This window comes from Macrobrachium nipponense, chromosome 1 (assembly GCF_015104395.2).
Source record: "Macrobrachium nipponense isolate FS-2020 chromosome 1, ASM1510439v2, whole genome shotgun sequence".
In the NCBI taxonomy this organism is placed as follows: domain Eukaryota; kingdom Metazoa; phylum Arthropoda; class Malacostraca; order Decapoda; family Palaemonidae; genus Macrobrachium; species Macrobrachium nipponense.
Window position 1 is genome coordinate 154,037,554 of NC_087200.1, and position 22,215 is coordinate 154,059,768.

At 38.1% G+C, this 22,215-nt stretch overlaps 1 protein-coding gene across 1 annotated transcript in view; it reads left to right on the top strand.

Annotated features, from left to right (window-relative positions):
- The window catches only part of LOC135218976 (NADPH oxidase 4-like), a gene marked incomplete in the record, with an annotated part of 231,949 nt that overhangs the window by 96,472 nt on the left and 113,262 nt on the right, over nucleotides 1-22,215 (top strand). The window contains 1 exon segment of the mRNA XM_064255415.1: nucleotides 14,468-14,568. Within this exon segment, the coding sequence (XP_064111485.1) occupies nucleotides 14,468-14,568 (101 nt within the window).

Sequence of the window (22,215 nt, forward strand, 5' to 3'; positions counted from 1 at the left end):
GATGATGACAAGATTTGTGCAGGGCAAGATGAACATATTAGCAGACCAACTCTGTTGACACAGCCAAGTCATTCGTATGGAATGGACTCTGGATCCAGCAGTCTGCCTAGAGCTTTGGAGATTTGGGAAAGGCCTATGATAGAATTGTTAGTGACCGTCAAAATGAACTGCTTCCACTTGAGCATGGTCTGGATTCAGCCATGCTCCTGGATTGGTCAGACAAGGAACTCAATGCCTTTCCACCCATAGGAATGGTATGGGAAGCCTTACAGAAGTTCCAGTTGCACAAGAATGTTTTGATGATTCTCATCGCCCCATTCTTGCCTCTCAGGGAATGGTTTCTGGACTTGATAAGTGTGTTAGCTGACTTTTCCATGTTACTCCCCTAAAGAAAGAAACTGCTCACATAATGAGGGTCCACCAAGGATTATCTACACTTGCTCTGACAGGGTTCAAACTCATCCGACTCTTCAGAGCAAAAGGTTTTTTGAGAGTGGCTGCAGAGGCAATCTCGAAATGTAGGTGGCAGTCATCCTCTAATATCTACCAGAACAAGGGGTCCATATTCCACTCTTGGTGCAGAAGAAATCAAGTCTCATCTTGAACATCTGTGACAGAGATCACTAATTTTTTCTGTATCTAAGGACATTGAGAGGTTTGTCTTCGTCCACAATTAAAAGACATACAGTGAGCCCCTGTATTCCCAAACTCACGTATTTGCGGATTTCTCTCTGGATCATATACAGTGGAACGATATACGAAAGTCCCAACTTACGAAAAATTCAAGTTACGAAAGCAAAGACGAAGATTTTTTTGCCTCTGCATACAAAATAATTCAGGTTACGAAAGGGTGTTACTGTAAAGTCCCGAGATTCACCCAGACCACCAAGAACAATTTTAAAACTCAGGCACCTCTAACTCTGTAGACTTGCCCCCATCCTCCCACTCTCCCATTGGTTACTGATGCTAGTCACTGCTGTAAGATCCTGCTCTCCTATTGGTCAGCATCTATCTCATCATGCTCTATGTAAAGGTGTCGTTCGGCCACTTCGTTGCACCAGCGTTATCGTACGCATGCGGAATTCGTTCGTTCACATATATGATTTCGTTTGTTAACCCTTAAACGCCGAAGCGGTAAAAATAAAAAACTCCCCCGAATGCTGGAGCCGGTTTTGAGTGAGCGTGGAAGCGGAAAAAATCATTTTTTCAAAAAATCACAGCGCGCTTAGTTTTGAAGACTAAGAGTTCATTTTTGGCTCCTTTTTTTGTCATTGCCTGAAGTTTAGTATGCAATCATCAGAAATGAAAAATAATATCATTATCATATGTAAATAATGCGATATATGGTAGCGAAAAAAAAAATTAATACATAATTGTATTAAAATCACGCTGTGCAAAAAACGGTAAAAGCTAACGAGTTTCTTTTTTTTTCGTTGTATTTTACACTAAATTGCAATCATTTTTGATTATAAACTAATTACAAATTGTAAACAATAAAAGCAACACTGGAAAAATATTATCACAAAATGATGTACGAATTCGTAACGCGCGGACGTAAAAATTTTTTTTTTTTCAAAAATTCACCGTAAATCTAAATATTGTTCTAGAGACTTCCAACTTGTTTCAAAATGAATATAAATGATTGAATATTACGATACTGTAAGAGTTTTAGCTTACAATTGCGTTTTTCGACCATTTCGGTAGAGTCAAAGTTGACCGAACGTGGTTTTTTTTTCTTTTTATCGTGATTTATATGCAGATATTTCGAAAATGAGAAAAGCTACAACCTTCAAATATTTTTCCTTTTATTTTACATGAAATTGCGCACATTTTCATATATAAAACTCTATGAAATGCCTAATATGAAACGGAGCAAATTTTCCGAGAATTCGATGTACGCAATTCGGAGATTTATGGCGGAGAATCCGCGCGCGGAGGGAAGGAAAGTTTTTTTCATAAATTCACCATAAATCAAAATATTATGCTAGAGACTTCCAATTTGTTGCAAAATGAAGGTAAAGGATTGAATATTACTAAAATATAAGAGTTTTAGCTTACAATTGCGTTTTTCGACCATTTCGGTAGAGTCAAAGTTGACCGAACGTGGTTTTTTTCTATTTATCGTGATTTATATGCAAATATTTCGAAAATGAGAAAAGCTACAACCTTCAATTATTTTTCGTTGTATTCTACATAAAATTGCGCACATTTTCATATATAAAACTTTATGTAACGGCTAATTTAAAATGGTGCAAACATTACCACAATCGCACGTATGATTTTTTCGGAAGAGTTACCGCGGACGTAAGGAAAATGTTATTTTTTTCATAAATTCACCATAAATCGAAATATTGTGCTAGAGACTTCCAATTTGTTACAAAATGAAGGTAAATGCTTGAATATTACTAAAATGTAAGAGTTTTAGCTTACAATTGCGTTTTTCGACCATTTCGGTAGTCAAAATTGACCGAAGGTTGAAAATTTGTCACTTATCATTTTTCATATGAAAATATTTCAAAACTGATAAAAGCTACAACCATGGGTTGTTTTTAGTTGTATTGTGCATGATATTGCGCACATTTCCATATATAAAACTTTATGTAACGGCTAATTTTAAAATGGTGCAAACATTACCACAATCGCATGTATGGTTTTTTTCGTAAGAGTTACCGCGCAGACGTAAGGAAAAAGTTTTTTCATAAATTCACCATTAATCGAAATATGTGCTAGAGGACTTCCAATTGGTTGCAAAATTAAGGTAAATAGTTGAATATTACTACAATATAAGCGTTTTTTTAGCTTACAATTGCGTTTTTCGACCCATTTCGGTAGAGTCAAAGTTGACCGAAGGTTGAAATTTTGGCACTTATCGTTATTTATATGAAAATATCTCAAAACTGATAAAAGCTACAATCATGAGTATTTTTTTGTTGTATTTTAAATGAAATTGCGCACATTTTCATATATAATACTTCATGTAACGGATAATTTAAAACGGTGCAAAAATGATGTCAAAGTGACGAAATAATTTTTGAGATGTGTCACTGATACTTTTTAGTGCGATAAGAAAGAAATTCGCGCTTGCGCACCTGCGTAACGATTGTAAACAAAACAACGCCTTGATCCGTGAACTCCCAGCATCCCCCAAGGCGCGTGATTCAAAAGTTTTCGGCTGGTAGGCCTATAAGTATTTTTCCGCGAATTTTAAAAAAAACTTCTTTGAGCCGACGTATTGTACGTCCATTCGGAAATCGGGGGAGATTTTGACTCGACGTTTAATACGTCCATTCATGTTAGTGATTTCGCTTTGTACTTTATCGTGTTGTGTGAAAACTTAATTAGTAACTTAATTACATATGGTCATGGGTCCCAAGAAAGTTGCTGAAGTTCACGGAAAGAAGAGGATGCTTTCTATGGAGACAAAGATGGAGATTATCAAGAAATATGAGGCTGGCATGCGGTTGAGTGTGACCGCTAAGGAATACGGCTGAAATCCGTATTCCTTAGCGGTTGACGATCCTGAAACTGTTTCGCAACCAGATCTTGACGAGATCGTTGCTCTCGGCAAGTCCACTGCAGCTGGTTGTCAACGAGGATGACATCAATGACCTTCTCGAGGAGCACCAAGAGGAGCTTATGATGAATGACCTGAAGGAGTTGGAGGCCATGCAACATAACGTCGTTCAAGAAAAGTTCTCTAGCAGCAGAGAGGAAGAGGAGGAGGACCCTATGACAACAGCAGAAATTAAGGATGCTCTAGCTGCTTTTCATAAAGTGCAATCATTTGTAAAAAAGAGACACCCCAAAAAGGCTTACACAGGTTGTATGCTTGCGCAGTTCGATGACTTTTGCCTGAGTCGTTTCAGGAACATTGTGAAAAGCAGGCAGAAGCAATCATCCTTGGATAGTTATTTTTTAAAGAGGCCTTTAGTTGAAGTAAGTAAACAGGAAGTAGGAAGATCCAAGTGATATGAAAAAACAAAGTTGAAAGTGGTGAAGAAATTAAAATTTTGTATTAAAAAAAAAAAATCGTAAAGTATAAAAAAGTAAAAAAAAATGTAAAAATAAAAAAAAGAAGAAGAAAAAAAGAAATTTAATTTTAAGCTTTTGTAAAGTTATGTGTTAATGTTCTCTGCCATTTGTTAATGTGTTTCGTAAAGTTTAGTGTCAATGTTTTCTGCCATTTTTTAATGTGTCTTGTAAGTTAAGTGTTCAAGTTTTCTGCCATTTGTCCTCCTCCTCTGTCGCCACTTTCAAAGATGGCCTCACTCGAAAGGTAAGGTTCCACATTTTACTACATACATACGTACAGTATTTCTTGTACCATGTACACTAATACACTTTATTTCCAGGTATGTAGTACATATTAGTAGTATAAGTAGTTTAAGTTAGGTATAGAATGGTCCAAATTGTTGTATTTCATTGTTTATTGGTCAATTTAGCTTTATTATAAAATTTACTGGGATGTTTTTGTAGGGCTTGGAACGAATTAGGCAATTTACATGTAAAATGTGGTTCAAGATACAAAAAAATCAGTTTACGAAGGCCGCTTTGGAGTGGATTAATTTTGTATCCTCCTGTACCTCCATCATTCGTGGAAAATTTGCCTATACTCTGTATTTTCATATGAGAAATGCCCACAAATTCCATGGTTTTGATCAGTTTCATTATCATTATAAAATGCACTTTTTATGATAAAACTGTTAAAAAACCATGTGCAAAAATTTTTAATGGGTTTTCCTTGAGTTTTAACTAACAAGATGGGCAGTTTTAAGCATTTTTATAAGGGTCACAACTATTCGGGGGTACTAGCTATTCGGGGGTGAGGGGGTGGTCTGGTAACACACATACACAAACACACACACCGCAAATAAGTGGGGAACACTGTAGAGCTATGCTAGGCTCTGTATTCAGGCACAAGGATTAGACTTGTCATCCAATCAAGACTTACAAGATATAATAACATCTTTTGATAACTGCAAGCGTAAGGACACTCGGCAGGTTTAATGGAATTTGGACACTAGTAACCTAATCTTCTGTCAGAAGGGTGAGTGAAATTCAAGCTCTTGATAAAAAGGTAGGGTTCCCAAATGGGGACGCCTTAGTTTTCTATACTTTAGGGTTTCTTGCAAAGAATGAGAACCCTTACAAAACCTTGGCCTTGTTCTTCTTTTATCAAGAACTTATCTAATGTTGTGGGAGTGAAAGATGAAGAATGGTCTCTTTGTCCAGTGAGAGCTTTGAAATTCTACATTCACAAGACTGAAAACATTAAAGGGGCTTCCAGTAGCTTGTAGTAAGTATTCTTAATGACCCCTCTCATCCTCTTCTCTAAGAAAGCTCTCTTGTTCTTTCTTAAAGACCTCATTTGTGAGGGACATTTCCAGATAGAGGAGGAGGCACTACCTGTCCTAAAGGTAAAGGCTCATGAGCTTAGGACAGTGGCTACATCTCTGGCCTTTAGGTATAATCTTTTGTTGACTTCCATTGTCTAGTCTACATACTGGAAATGTAAGTCGGTCTTTGCGACAAACTACCTGCATGAAGTAGAAACTATTTTTAATGATTGCAGTATACTACCTTGGGTCCGTTCGCGGTGGCTGGCATGGTGCTGGGGAAGGAAGTGTAGGAAGCATTCCTCCCTACCTTAGTCTTCATCGTGAAAATTGGTGTTGGATCCTAGAGGAGTCTTGGGAGGTTACTTAGTATTGGATATCCTTTAGAGTCGTTGGTAGGGTGGTGGTGTTTTTAACTTGTTTGGTGTAGGTCGTTTGTTTTCTGGCTTTTGGTGTATGGTACTCTGCCCAGGGCAGGGGCAATATCTGTTCTTTATTAGCGCACGGAGAAGTCCTTGCTGTAAGGATCCCACTGTGTGGCAGGTGATCCTTGGTCATGCAACCACACCTCTACAAGGTTAGGATGAGCAGCACCAGAGGCAGTAACTTCCTGCAATAGCTCTCTTAACAGGTAGGGAAACAACCAGCATTATGTTAATGCTAGCATCTCTATTTTCATCTCATTATGATTAAGGTTTTAGAATATTATCCATGAATCCCACCTCCTAACAGTGTGGAAATCAGCTATGTAATTACTTGGTAAGTTGCTTACATAAAAATGATATTTCTGGGCTCAGGCCGTGTCGCTCCCGTGAAATATGTCTGCTTTAGCACTATTTCTAGTAAAATATTGCTATAATACCAGAGAACTGCTAAATTGGACATGTCAGAAGCCTCTGACTCGCTCACCTATATAAAAGGTGTCGGTATAAAACTGGGGCGAGTGTTAAACACTACCACAGCAACCCCTCCAATTAGCCTTTTCCTCATCAAAAGACCCTAAATACGGGGAGCCGACCCATAGGTCACACCAAGCTACCCGTTGAAGGCGGCTGTGACGTCATACTTTTCGATAGCCATTCCGTGGTTCGCACGTTCGAATATTACTATTTGTTCTTTTATTTTTATTCTGGTTACGGATCGTCATCTACCTCTTCACCCAAGTTTAAGTTAATCTGGTTCCGCCCTTTTTCAATATTTAGGGAGTGAATTTGCCTATCGTTTTGCCTTTATTTAGGATTTTATTAGGCGTCACTTTTAAATAGGGGGCGGGCGGCAAGTCGCCTTTACGGCTTACCCTGAATTGTACCGATTTACGCTTGAATTGTACCGACTTCGAGTAGTCTTCCTCTCTGCTTGTAACATGTGATATTTCAGTACATGTATGTATGTGTATGTATGGGTATAAGTATATATATATTATATATGTATATAGATATATATATATAGATATATATATATATATATATATATATATGTATGTATGTATATATTTATTTATTTATTCTTGGGTGGTAGTTTTTAGTCGATCCGATTTCCATTTATGTTTTGTTATTTTCATTATTTTCACGTTTTTCACGGGGGTCTTCTTTCGAGCACGTTTCTTTGTTTCGTGCTTCGCCGTTTATCCACCGTCCTATTTCATTCAAGAATTTTCCCTTTTTTCTTTTCGTCAACTTGCCGTTTCTTATCGTTTTGTCAGTAAGCAAGTAGTTTTTCCCCTTTTGCGCCCACTGTTATCGAGTGGCCTTCATTGCGGTTTTATATTTTACGACAGTTTATTTTCATTTCCTCCGTGTTAAAGCATGATTTTTCTTTTAGCTTTAAGTAATTGATTTTATTTTGTCTATTGTATATTTTGGATGTTAGGTCGGTTAGCCTACATAGGCTATGCCTGCGTTTCCTCGTAATCTTTTATTTGCGAGGATACGCTGATCACGTGATCGTCACCCCATCAGCCCTCCTTCCCTCCCCCTCACGTGGGCCCCCTAGTAGTTGGGTGCTCCTCTTGCCTCGGTTGTCGCTGACAGCCGTTCCCATCAGCAGAGGGGGGGGGGGGGTGTAGAGGGTCCTCCAGGACCTTAGGTTGGTGGGTGTCGCTTCTCAGCCGACCGCCTCCGGAGTTGTTGATTGCTTTGCGTATTCAGCCTCGGATTTGTTGCGCTCTGCTTCTTTCAGCTTCCGGAGCTTACATCCATCCGCCTAAAACATTCCCCTCCGCATAAGGCGGATTTAGATTCAGGCCTCTCCGGTAGTCGTTGAGGGCTATGTTTACGGAAGTTTCTCTTCCGTAGGCGGAGATATTATATTTGTTATTTTATTTTTCCCTTTTATTTTTATTTTCTTTTCTTTTTTGCCATGGAACTTGCGAGTTCATGTGGCCGTCCCGGGTTACTTCGTGTACCCCCCACTCCGGGTCATACAGCTCCGGGTGGTTTTAATTATTATAGTCCCCGGGACGTAAATATATGAATATATATATACATATATATATTTTTTATATATATATTATTTTCCTTTCTTTTGCCACGGAACTTGCGAGTTCATGTGGCCGTCCCGGGTTACTTCGTGTACCCCCACTCCGGGTCAATACAGCTCCGGGAGGTGGTTTTAATTATTATAGTCCCCGGGACGTAAATATATGAATATATATATACATATATATTTTTTATATATATTATTTCAGTTAGGCATGCTCGGCATATGACATTATTATCATAATAATCCTATAAGTTTGTGCAATTGTTCTCATATATTATTGCACTTACAGGCCACTCAGTGTCTGGTTGCCGATCTACAGGATCTGTGCAACCATGATGTTTGCCGGAACCATGCCCCGTGCGCAGTATTGCTTACCGGTTCCGTAGTCTGGCATCACGTAAACGGCTTTGGCCTGCTACGACTTGTACAACAGGTTACCTAGTTCGATAAGTTACCGCACTGCTTGTTCTATACATATTGTGATGGAATTATATTACACTACTTGGGTTAGTGTTAAAAAAAAAAAAAAAAAATTAAAAAAAAAAAAAAAATAATAATAATAATAATAATAATAAATAAATAAATAAATAAATAACTAAATAAAACAATTAAAATAAAATAAATAACTAAATAATAATCAAATAAATTACTATATAAATAATAAATAATTAAAATTTCTGTAAATTAAACTTACATTAATTAATCAACATATGTAAGCATAATGTTCAAAGATTTTTACTCGAAATTGACACATTCCTTGCATTACAGACAGAGCAGTCTGTTAAGCATGCTGCACTCTCCACCCTCAAGGTCTGGGTTGGAGGTTTTGGACAGAACGTAAGGGGTAGCTAAGCCTTTTTATGCTACCTCAAGATATGGCAGCCTCCCCAGCCGGGAAGCTGCCGGATACGTTGACCCAAAAGTCGCAGCACCAATTATCAAATAAATTCAAGATTCAGTTATGGAACAGCAAGAGGCAGAATTGCCAGACCTTGGTTTGGAAGAAGTCTCACTTGAACTAGTGAGGATTTGCCCATTACACTAGATATGGTTACAGGTAACAGTGTTAATGAGGCTAGCCTAGTTAGTCACCGGGGTCTTTCCTCGAGTGACTCTGATTCTTCCTCTCTCCCTTTACTCCAAATTCCTTCATGGGTTTCACAGGAGGTTTGCCCCCTCCCAGGTCGCATTCCTTCTCTGTGATTCCTAGATTAAAGAGAAAACCTTCGGGTAAAACCTTGCTTAAAAGCCAATCAGACACAAAGCCAAGGCCTGGGCAGGTGCCAGAGGTTCATACACATATTAAACCTAGGATGAGATCCAAGGCCTCAAGGAGAGAACTCTTCCCATTGCCCCTCAAGTCCCATCCCTGCAACGTCTAGAGGTCGGATACCTCATAAGGTACCGTAGGGAGGGCTGGAAGGTTCCCCTTTAGTCGGCAAAGACCTGTTCAACACGAATATTTTAAATCAGGCCAGTAGTCTTGCTAGCTTAGTCAGTTCAGTCGCGGCAAGGTTTGAAAGGGTGTTTTTAAACGTTTACGTGCACAGGACTCCCTGATTACAGGTCTCAGACAGGAGTCGGCAGTTCTGGCACCTCCTAGTAATTTGGTGCAAGGTCAGAGCATGCCTGACGGGTCCACGTTCCCTCCGTTCCACCCTGGTGATTTTTTGGAGGGTAGTGAACTTCGCTCCGTTTGTCAGCGGGGATGTTGACTGTAGAAGGTTGTGGTACACATAGACTCGAGGATTTCGAGTTATTTCCCGAAAGGTTATGGCCACCATTTATAGCTTATGTTAGGCTTATGGAGGCAGCTTCGATTAGAAAGGACAAGGTCTCCAAGGGGACTGTTATCCTTTCTAGCAATCAGGCTCATCAAGTATAGATATGGAGCCTAGAAGTGGATCTGCTCAAATACTAAGGTAACAACATGACGGGAACTCCTTACCTTTTACATCAAAGGTAGCAGGATTTACCCTTCAGGCAGTGACTCGGGAAGAGCCCCAGCTTAGCGAGACAGATTCCACATCATTGCTACCCCCAAGGTAGAGAGTTTGTGGGAAGTTTGCTGGCTACATTCTCGGCAGGCAAGCTTAAGCCAAACTGTGCAATCAACTTGTTTAGTGAGCGCCTCTGTCAGACGCACTGATCCAAGCCGGATTTGATGCTAGGACACGTCTTGCAAGGTCTCTTAACTCTCTAGTGATGACGGAGACGGCGGTTCTGGAGTATGCTCATGAACCGCTGTATAAGGTCATTGCGGAGTAGTTACTTTTAAGCATGCAATGTGCCTCGTACGGCTTTGCGGTTACTAAGAGAAATGGCAAGAAGCATGTTCTATCCGAGGCTACGATCAGGCACGAACCCAACAGCTTCTGGCTTCCTCAATCTGGGGTGCAGATCTCTTCCAGCTTCGGCAGTAAACGAGGTTCAGAATGAGGCATCACATTTTAATCAAGCATCAGATTCAGTGGGGCATTCCTTTCAAAAGGATATTAAGAGTCTTCTTCCTCCAGTTTTAGGACTAGGAAAAGTCAAAGAAGGTACCAACCTTTCCAAGTTCCGCAACAGCACCCTGTGCTATAAGCTGTACTAATTCAGCAAGTTCCCCAACCTTCATCTTCTAAGACTCAGCCTCGGCAACAGCCTCAATTTGTCTCCCTTTCGCCGTCGGCTAGCCAACAGGTTCCCCCTTTCGTCAGAGTGGAGGAACCGGAGCCCAAGGGCGAGCTAGAGGTGTATGGTCAGGAAAGGAACCCGACCCTCATCATCTCAATGAAGTTCCTCAAATAGAGGCAGGCTGTATCTCTTTTACATCGTTGGGAGTTCAGCAGCTGGGCGGAAAACATAGTATCTATCTATCAGCATCCAACCCAAGGGTTGATGGATTACCCCAGGGACCTTCTCCAGAAGGGAGCAGTCTCCAGGACAAAGAACTTAAAATTTCAAAGTCGTCTATTCAGTGTCCCAAGAAAGGGACCGACCAAAGGAGGTGATCTTAGACTTGTCCCGTTTAAAATTGTACATTCCTTGCGACAAGTTCTAAAGGCTGACCATCTCTCAGGTACGGCCTTACTTCCCCGTGGGGGCGTCACCACCTCTATAGGTCTTACAGACGCCTATTATCATGTCCGACGGCTCAGCACTCCCATCCATTCCTGGGCTTCAAACTAGTAAAAGAAGCTTATTCCTTCAAGGTGATGCCCTTTGGGCTGAATATAGCCCCAAGGGTTTTCACGGAACTGGCGGAGGTAGTGGTGCAGGAGCTAAGGTCTCAGGTTTTATTGGTAGTGGCGTACCTAAACGACTGGCTAATCTGGGAGATGGTCAAAGACAAGTTTATTGAAAGCCATGGACGGGGTCATATCTTTCCTGGAATATATAGGGTTCAAGATCAACAGGACCAAGTCCCGATTGGCCCCAGAATCCAAGTTCCAGTGGCTAGGTTTCCATTGGGGCTTGGATTCACACAACCTTTCCATTCCATCAGGGAAGGGGATACCAAGGTAACAAGCCAATTCTTAAAATGCAAAAAGGCTTTCGAGAAGGAATCAGGAGACGATCCTAGGCTCGCTCCAATTTGCGTCAGTCACAGACGTTCTGTTGAAAGCCAAGCTCAAGGACATCAACCGAGTTTGACGTTCAAGGCCAATGCCAAGTGTCGCGACAAGTTCGGCCGGGTACCTGATTCCCAAGGAACGTCTACGTCCATGGAGGGCAATAGCCGAAAACCTAGCCAAAGAGTTACAGTTGCAGTTCCCTCCCCCGTCCCTACTGATGCATACAGTCGCATCACTATCATGGTTGGGGAGGTTATTCACAGCATGACAAGGTTCAGGGAACTTGGTCACCTCAGTTCCAAAAGCTTCACATCAACATCCTGGAAGCTATGGCAGTGTTTCTGACCTTAAAGAAGCTCCGTCCTCCGGAGGAGACTCATATCAGATTGGCTCTCGACAGTGCAGTAGTGATACATGGTATAAACAGAGGTGGTCCAAGTCAAGTCATGTGAACCACAGGGTGATAGCAATTTTTTCTTTAACTGACAAGAACACCTGGCATCTATCGGCTACCCATCTGGCAGGAGTCCACAATGTAGTAGCAGGACGGCATTGTCCCGGTCAGTCCCCCTGGAGCCAGAATGGTCACTGGACCCAGGAATCCTTTGAGAGGGTTTGTAGGAGAGTACCGGGTCTGAAAGTAGATATGTTCACTACAGGGGCAAACCACAAGCTGCCTTGTTACATAGCCCAAAGTATGGACCCTCTAGCATACGCTACGGACGCCCGAGTATAGATTGGAACCAGTGGAGGGAGGTTTATTTATTCCCTCCAGTGAACCCTCTCCTGAAGGTGTTGCACAAGTTGAAATCCTTCAAAGGTCAGGTGGCTCTCATAGCTCCTTACTGGCCCAAGACAATTGGTTTTCTCTTCTCCTAGAACTAGGTCTTCATCCTCACCCTCTCCCGGGCTTGAGGCTGACGCAACAAGTTCAAACGGTGACTGTGTTCGATTCCTCAGGTCTTCACAAAACCCTATCTTTATGGATTTCATGAAGTTTGCAGGTAGGAGGGTAGGGGACATTGATCCACAGATCATTCTGTTCTTGGAGTCAGACAAAAGAGAATCTACACTTCGCCAGTATGATTCAGCAGTTAAACAATTGCCTACATTTCTCAGGGAATCAATGTCAAAGTAATGACAATGAACGTGACTATAACATTCTTCAGGCCTTTATTCGAACAAGGCTTGGCAGTTGCCACAATAACAACCACTAAGTCAGCTCCGAAAAAGATTTTCTTCTCGGGTTGGTATAAATCTTATTTCACCTCAATCCCAAGGGCTTGTGCACGCCTGCGGCCCATTCCCATTCAGGCCGTCGTCAGTGTCATGGTTTCTTAACGATGGTCTCAGGTTAGACTCTAAAACAGACAACTTCAAATGTGATTGCCAAACCCTTTTGCGTAAGGCACTGTTTTTATTAAGTCTGGCTTCAGGTGCCAGAACATCGGAGATGTCATCTTTATCTAGTGGCCAAGGGCATATAGAATTCCTTCCCTCGGGTTACGTGTTGCTTTCACCAAATAATTATTTTATGGCTAGAATGAGAACCCTTTGGTAAGGCGATCCCCCTGGAAGGTTGTTCCGCTTCCGCAACATCCATCTTTATGTACTGTTAAAACCCCTAAGGACTATTTATCTAGCACATCTACCTTTTCCGAAGGCCCCCCCCCCCTCCTTTTCATGTGGGGCGGTGGTGGTACCATATCCCTAAAGGGCATTACGCAGCAGTTTTTTGTATTTTACCAAGGAGGTCAGCCCAGGGTCCTTTCCCAAAGCGCGTGCTATTCGGGCTATAACAACTTCTGTAAATTTCTTCAAATATATGAACTTTGATGATCTGAAGAAATATACTGGTCGGCAGTCGCACTGGGTTTTCCAAAGCTTTACCTTAAGTCCTTGGAGGATCTTAAATATCAGGCAATAGCTGTAGGGAGGTCAGTGTCTCCTTGCAACATCAATATAGTACTGTCCTTGTGTCATATGAATATTTTCCATTATGCCAGTTTTATTAACATCCTACCTATCGCAGCAAATTCTGCTTTGCTATTTCACTTGGTCTATGGTGTTAGTTTATACAATTTAATATTCTGTTTTCATTGTTTCCAGAGTGATGTAGGCTTGGGTGTTTCTATGGTACAATTTCACGGGAGCGACAACGGCTGAGCCCAGAAAAGGGATTTTGACGTAGGAAAAATCTATTTCTGGGCGAGGAAGCCGTGTCGCCCAGTGAAATCCTCCCCTGGTTTTTTCCCCCCCCTCCCATCCCCTTGCAGTGGCCACACCAAGCTTCATTGCTATCGATAAGTATGACGTCACAGCCGCCTTCAACGGGGTAGCTAGGTGTGACCTATGGGTCGGCTCCCCGTATTTAGGGTCTTTTGATGAGGAAAAGGCTAATTGGAGGGGTTGCTGTGGTAGTGTTTAACACTCGCCCCAGTTTTATACCGACACCTTTTATATAGGTGAGCGAGTCAGAGGCTTCTGACATGTCCAATTTAGCAGTTCTCTGGTATTATAGCAATATTTTACTAGAAATAGTGCTAAAGCAGACATATTTCACTGGGCGACACGGCTTCCTCGCCCAGAAATAGATTTTTCCTACGTCAAAATAACCCTTTTTTATAAAATGAGATTTTATGTATACTTATCATGTAATTACAGAATTAGAGCCCACCCTCTTCCCCTCTCATGGATAATAGGGCATAAGTAAATTGAGCTATTTGCTGTGTTGTTTCCCTTCTACCCCACAATAGTGGGAGGGACTGTGTACCTATACCAAAACAAAAAAGAATCTCTAACACAATTTTCAAATCTTAGCTGCTGGTATGTACTTAGACATTCTTAGTTATTTACACAATTACTTGGTAAGTATACACAAAATCTCATTTTATTGTAAAAATATAATTTTTCTTTTTGAATACAGAAGCAAGCAAAATGAGCAATATTTTGAGTTTCTAGATGAATTCAGCTGGTATTGGTTATGGCCTGCTCATATTTGAAAGTAATTAAATTTTCTATGTGTATGTAGATGAATTTTTATATAAAGTTATTCTTACTAGCAGTAATCTGTAATTTGTACCTGAGTAGGTACATCACATGATGATGCAGGAAGAGGGTCTGAAGTGAAACTTTATGTTTGGAGGAAAACTTGCAATGAACCACCAGTTTTCCAGTCAATTCACTCTCAGGTATGCACTAAAAATTCTGTTTTTTCTTGTATATTCAATGGCAAATAAGTGTATATTGATTGGTCATGTTAATTTGTTTCCAGTTGACTCTTAGTCACTATAAGTCAGATCATTATATTAAGAGGGTTCCAGAGATGTTAAAGATATCCAAAGTATGAAGAAGTAAGAGCATAACACATGGACCAGAAAAATATTCACCTACAATGCCATTGTATTCATTGTCTGTAATGTATGCAATACATCTTGGTAAATAGTAATTTGGCCACAGAATCCTTGGAAAAACATATCACAACTACTTTAAGGAAGGTAGAACACTTTCATAAACTAATCAGTTATATGTCCACATTCGTGGTCTTTGAATATCTCCAGACTCAGAGTTTAGTCAAAAGTGCAGAAGGAGAATGATAATATAAGTCATTTCCCATCTGAACCATCTGGTATCCATCACTCGCCTTGCATACAGTTCATAAGTGCACCACTCTTAACTCTGTTCAGAAATCCTCAGCTCATTTCCTCCTTGCTGGTTTACCATTTTTCAGTATTATTCATTGTTCTTTTTTCACCTGTTTAAACAATTTTTTCAGTGTGAAAAATTCTACACCTTAGCTGATTATTTTCAGTTGCTGTTGTCTTCCTTTGAATTGCTGGCTTTCATATTCAGATATTCTGACTACCTCTTTGCAGTAGTAACCAGTGTGCCACTTTTTTTTTAGTGTCATTCCCAATTTGTGAAAAATCTAGATTTTCATAAATTTTCTAGTGTTGTTTACCACCAGCTAGTAAATGAGTATTTAGTTAAAGTAGTTAGTCTGTAGTATACATTCATCGTCTGTTTGTTTTCTTTGCTATACTCTTCTAACTCGTACACACCATATTTTGTGTAATTTTTGGTACTTATTTACTTAGTTCTTTTCTATTTTTCTTGGTATTATGTTTTCATTGTAAACGATTTTTTGTTATTACTAAGCTGACTGTTTTCTTGTATTTGTGATAACTTTGCTTTCATGCAAATGCATCAGTTCAGTACAAAAAAGATATGAAAAAATGTTTTGTGCAGTTAGTGCATTTTATTAAAATGTGCAAACTGCACAAAACATAAGGTTACATGTCAAATACTCTTCAGTGTGATAGTTATAGTTATTATAAGATAAACTTATACTGGGCAAAATAGATATTTTGGATAACAAGCCAAATAGTTTTTTATTTCTGTGCCATACATGAACCCTTTTCATAAAGCTTTATTGTTAGGAGATAGGGGTTGGGAAGAAAAGGAGTAATTACGTCAGTCAACAAAGCATAACATAAATGTTAACGATTACAAGAAACCATCTTTCCTCTAGGCTATTGCTATTGTATTTTGTAACAGTAAGGTAATTCCACAAAATGCTTTTCTTATTAGCAGCAATAATTATGCCTACCCCTTACAGTACATACTACGTACCTAGCCCAGCCTATGGTGCTCAGTCAACCATTGTATTATGGCCGAATTGGATGTACGTAGGGCAGTTATTTTACTACAGTATATATTTAAAAATGAAAAAAGTGCATTGAATGGTATGTTATTTAACACTGAACTTACTTAATTGTAATTTATGTATATTTATGGGTAATGTTTTGTATAAAAAGGCAAGGTTAGGGTAATAACTGGTGGTCAAGAATGGATTAATCCATTTTCAGTTATTTCAAATGGGAAATTCATTCAGATCTTGACAAAATTGCATCTCGTCGCTTCTTCTGGAAGGAATTAACATCGAGGTCTGGGGCTCTACTGTATAATGAAATGAAAATAAGAAAAAAGAAGTGACCGTAGAATGGTGATTGGAGCACATTAAAGCCTCTATCCCTAAATCTATATATATAGCCTGCATCTGAGGATGGAAGAATATTTCCCTGAAATTAACCCACTCAACTGTGCTTGGATTCAGAACCCATTCACATGTAACAGTGAACATCTGCCAGATGAACCAAATGGACTCGCAGAAGAAATACTTGTAATAAAAGCAAGCAACCTCATACAGATGGAATTTACCTCCCTGAAATTATCTTCATTTTGGATTAGCCATAACAAAGAGTTCCATCTGGCAAGTTTAGAAGCAGTTAACCCTTAAACACCGACTGGACGTATTTTACGTCGACATTTTTTGTCTCTCAGGTGCCGACTGGACGTATTTTATGTCGACATACAAAAGTTTTTTTAAAAATTCGCGGAAAAATACTTTTAGGCCTACCAGCCGAAAACTCTTGAATCACACGCCTTGGGGGATGCTGGGAGTTCACGGATCAAGGTGTTGTTTTGTTTACAATCATTATGCAGGCGCGCGAACGCGAATTTCTTTTCTTGCGGCACTAAAAAGTATCTGTGACACATCTCAAAAATTATTTTGTCACTTTGACATAATTTTTGTACCATTTTAAATTAGCCGTTACATGGAGTATTATATATGTAAATGTGCGCATTTTTATGTAGAATACAACAAAAAAATACTCATGATTGTAGCTTTTATCAGTTTTGAGATATTTTCATATAAATAACGATAAGTGTCAAAATTTCAACCTTCGGTCAACTTTGACTACCGAAATGGTCGAAAAACGCAATTGTAAGCTAAAACTCTTATATTTTAGTAATATTCAATCATTTACCTTAATTTTGCAACTAATTGGAAGTCTCTAGCCCAATATTTCGATTTATGGTGAATTTATTAAAAAAATTTTTCCTTATGTCCGCGCGGTAAATCTTCCGAAAAAAATCATGCGATTGTGGTAATGTTTGCACCATTTTAAAATTAGCCGTTACATAAAGTTTTATACTATATGGAAATGTGCGCAATTTCATGCACAATACAACTAAAAACAACCTATGGTTGTAGCTTTTATCAATTTTTAAATATTTTCATATAAAAAATGATAAGTGACAAATTTTCAACCTTCGGTCAAATTTGACTCTACCAAAATGGTCGAAAAACACAATTGTAAGCTAAAACGCTTATATTCTAGTAATATTCAATCATTTACCTTAATTTTGCAACAAATTGGAAGTCTAGCACAATATTTCGATTTATGGTGAATTTATGAAAAAAATAACATTTTCTTTACGTCCGCGCGGTAACTCTTCCGAAAAAATCATACGTGCGATTGTGGTAATGTTTGCACCATTTTAAATTACCTCCGTTACATAAAGTTTTTATATAGAAAATGTGTGCAATTCATGTAGAATACAACAATAAATAATTGAAGGTGTAGCTTTTCTCATTTTCGAAATATTTGCATATAAATCACGATAAATAGAAAAAAAACCCACGTTCGGTCAACTTTGACTCTACCGAAATGGTTGAAAAAACGCAATTGTAAGCTAAAACTCTTACAGTCTAGTAATATCAGTCATTTATCTTTCATATTGAAACAAATTCGAAGTCTCTAGCACAATATTTAGATTTATGGTGAATTAAAAAAAAAAACTTTCCTTCCCTCCGCGCGCGGATTCTCCGCCACAAATCTCCGAAATGCGTACGTCCCATTCTCGGAATATTTGCCCCATTTCATATTAGGCATTTCATAGAGTTTTATATATGAAAATGTGCGCAATTTCATGTAGAATAAAACGAAAAATATTTGAAGGTTGTAGCTTTTCTAATTTCCGAAATAATTGCATATAAAAAGAAATATAGAACAAAATTCGACATTCGGTCAAATTTAACTCGTCAGATATGGTCGAAAACTGCAATTGTAAGCTAATACTCTTACAGTATAGTAATATTCAATCATTTGTCTTCATTTTGAAAGAAATTGGAAGTCTCTAGGACAATATTTAGATTTATGGTGAATTTTTGAAAAAAATAGGTATTTGTTTACGTTCGCCCGTTACGAATTCATGCATTATTTTGTGATAATATTTTCTCTGTGTTGCTTTTATCATTTTACAATGTGTTATATACCAAAATGATCACAATTTAGTGTACATTACAACGAAAAAAAAGTAACTTGCTACCTTTAACCGTTTTGCGCACAGCGCAATTTGAATACAATTATATATTAAATTTCGTTTTTGCGCTATCATATATCGCATTATTTCTATGATTAATGATATTTTTTTCATTTCTGATGGTTGCATACTAAACTTCAGCTAATGACAAAAAAAGGAGCCAAAAATGAACTCTTAATCTTGAAAACTAAGCGCGCTGTGATTTTTTGAAAATAAATATTTTGCTTCCGCGCTCACTCTGAAACACCTCCGGCACACGGGAGACAATTTTTATTTTACCGCTTCGGCGTTTAAGGGTTAAAATGCGTTTACCATTTAGTTCAACTTACTTGTGTGAGGCTGGCTTTTCAGCTCTTTGACCATCCAAAACAAAGAGAGAAATAGATTGAACCCAGAAAATGACATCAGATGTGCCCTTACAAAACTATCTCCTTGCATTACTGAAATGATCTCAAACCGAAGGTGTCATTTTCATTTTTCACACAACTGAAGATTTTTTAAGTACATATATATATATTTATTTCCACTTATTTTTAACTGAAGGTGTGATTATTTACATGAAAATATTTGAATTATCTCCAGCAGAAGTATTTATTGATTTATTTGTAATTTTTCATCCTGTTGAACATTATTTCAATTATATATTCTATCCATTTATTTCTTTTCAACCTTATGATATGTATGCATTTTAAAAAAAATTTCTTCTCAACAGAAGTAATAGTACTTCATGATATATTGTTTCTATAATTGAATATAATGGAAGGTTCAACAACTAAAGAGTTTGTTTTACATTAATCATGTACGTGTACAAAATAATAGATATGGTGTGTGGGTAACGAGCTTGTTGCTAGCCAGGATTTTGGAAAAAGTGGGGTAATGACCAAAAGTAATTGGAAACCACTGGTCTAAGGCATCGTTAACAAGTCTAGGGCACCGTAAGGTGGATTGTGATGCCCGTAGACTTTTGAATTTTGGTTAGAGACTAATTTCACTTTAGTGTTGGGCCCCCAGGAACAGAACCCCTGCTATTAACAGGGGGCTGCCTGTATATCCCTTAGGGCACATTCAGTGTCCTGATATTTCGAGCTAATGTGCACCCTATAAAAGATACAACGATACCTAGTTTGTCAAACATTTCTTATGTCGAACTTTCCATTTTTCGAACAAAATTTTCAAGAAAATTTTGTATTGTGTGTCGAACAAATGCTCATACCTCGAACTGACTGGTTATCTAGTTTATACTTGTATTTGACGGCCTACTGTGTCTTACAAGTTAAACTGTAATAATTTTTTTTCATTTACAATATATAGTTTAATGATAACAATATTCGACAAAATAAATAGAAGTATAAAGAATTTGATATAAAATATAGCTTTCAATATAACATTTAGCATAAAAGATGTACGTATAAAATTGTATGTAACCACGGTGACGTCACGGCCAGCTGACTTGAGACTAAATGAGGGAGAGTTGAAAATGTTGAGGAGAGAAGGAGGAAGGGAGAGTTAAAATATAACTGAATGTATGTAAAAGCAATAACAATTCACATAAAAAGGGAATTTCCCAATGAATTTAACGTAATGATAAAATATGAAACAAACAGATGCAATACAGAAAAAAAGAACAAAAAAGTCTACATTGATCCAGTGTATGGTTTAGTTAAATAATATTAAACAAAACAGTAAATGAAGAACAAAGCTTTTCACATAGAAATGAGCAAAAATGATTATCAAAAATCATTCCTCATTGTGGTGATACACAGCTAACTTGAGGGGTAAAGGTAGAGGGAGGGAGCATTTATATTTTTTGAGGAATAAGGAATGGAATGATTTTAAAAAATTATCGTGCATCGTTGCATTGTTGAGGAGTGAAGAGACAGTAAAATTTTTACTTTATATACGTAAAAGCAGTACCAATTCACATAAAAAATGAAATGTTGTTTCACAATAAATTTAACATAATGACAAAATATGAAAACAATAAAATGCAATACAGAAAAAAAAAGTCTTAACTGAGCCAGTGTTCGGTGCGCCGAGTGAGACGGTCTAGTTGAACAATATTAACAAAATAGTAAATGAAAGAACAAATCTTTTAACAATAAAATTTAGCATAAATTGTTAACAAAATCATTCGTCATTGCAGTGATACACAGCTAACTTGAGGAAGAGGGCGGGAGCATTTATAGTTTTGAGGAATAAATGAATGAACGATTTTAAGTTATGGTGCATCGTGGTATTGTTGAGGAGAGAAGAGATTAAAATCTTTACTATAATATGTATGTAAAAGCAGTACCAATTCACTTAAAAAATAAAATTATTTCACAATAGATTCAACATAATGATAAAACATGAAAACAAATGCATACAGTAAATAAAAAAAAAGCTTGCTCGAGTCCATGTTCGGTGCGCTGAGAGAGAGAGAGAGAGAAGAACGGCTTTAATTTTCTTGCGTTCTTGACTTATTACATATTTGTTTGCAAAATCCTCACATTTGTTTTAAAAGTCTGCCGTTTGCCAATAGTAAGTTTATGTATTGTGGCATAATTAATCTCTTTCGTGCGCTTTAGATCCAAGTGTAAACATGCCGATTACTCTCTCGATCAATCGATTGGACACACACACTATCGATTGCTTTGATTGTCTTTGTACCTAATACGTATGTGAATAAAACTGATTTTATCAACCTTTGCATAATAAAACCAATTCATTTTGCTCAAAGGGTTCCTGTTTCTCCTCCCTCCATCCCCGAGCCAGCCGGCGCCATTTTTACCAAACAGTTCGTAAATAGTACATAGGAAAAATAAAATTGAGAATTTTACTTCATATAATGTACCGTTTCATTACTTTACTCTCTTAATTTAACTTTTGAACAGATTAATATAAGAAAAAATGTGAAAGGGGGATTTTTTGGGTTGGCTGGAACAAATTATTCTGATTCCCTTCAAACAGCCTTCTGGAATGGATTAAGTTCGAAGTACGAGGTACTACTGTATTCTGGATTGTTGTTTTCTGTAGCAATGATGTCTGTGTACCATTCATCTAGAGCCTTTTTTTATTTCTTTGTCATAGGCACGATTGGAATATCCATTATTAACCAGGACTTACATGACATGTTTCATTCTTACAGATTCAGTACCCAACACTACTTTGTAGATGGAAGTGAAATGTTGATAGTTGATTAACCCTCTTACGCTGAAGCCCTAAAAATCAAAACCTCTCCCATATGCCGGCGCCGGTTTGGAGTGAGCGCGGAAGCGGAAAAAATAATTTTTTCAAAAAATCACAGCGCGCTTAGTTTTGAAGATTAAGAGTTCATTTTTGGCTCATTTTTTTGTCATTGCCTGAAGTTTAGTATGCAATCATCAGAAATGAAAAATAATACCATTATCATATGTAAATAATGTGATATATGGTAGCAAAAAAAAAAATTCATAAGATAATTGTATTCAAATCACGCTGTGCAAAAAACGTCAAAGCTAACGAGTTAATTTTTTTTTTCGTTGTATTGTACACTAAATTTCAATCATTTTGATATATAATACATAGTAAAACAATAAAAGCAACACCGGAAAAATATTATCACAAAATGATCTACAAATTCGTAACGCGCGGACGTAAAAAAATGTTATTTTCAAAAATTCACCGTAATTCTAAATATTGTTCTAGAG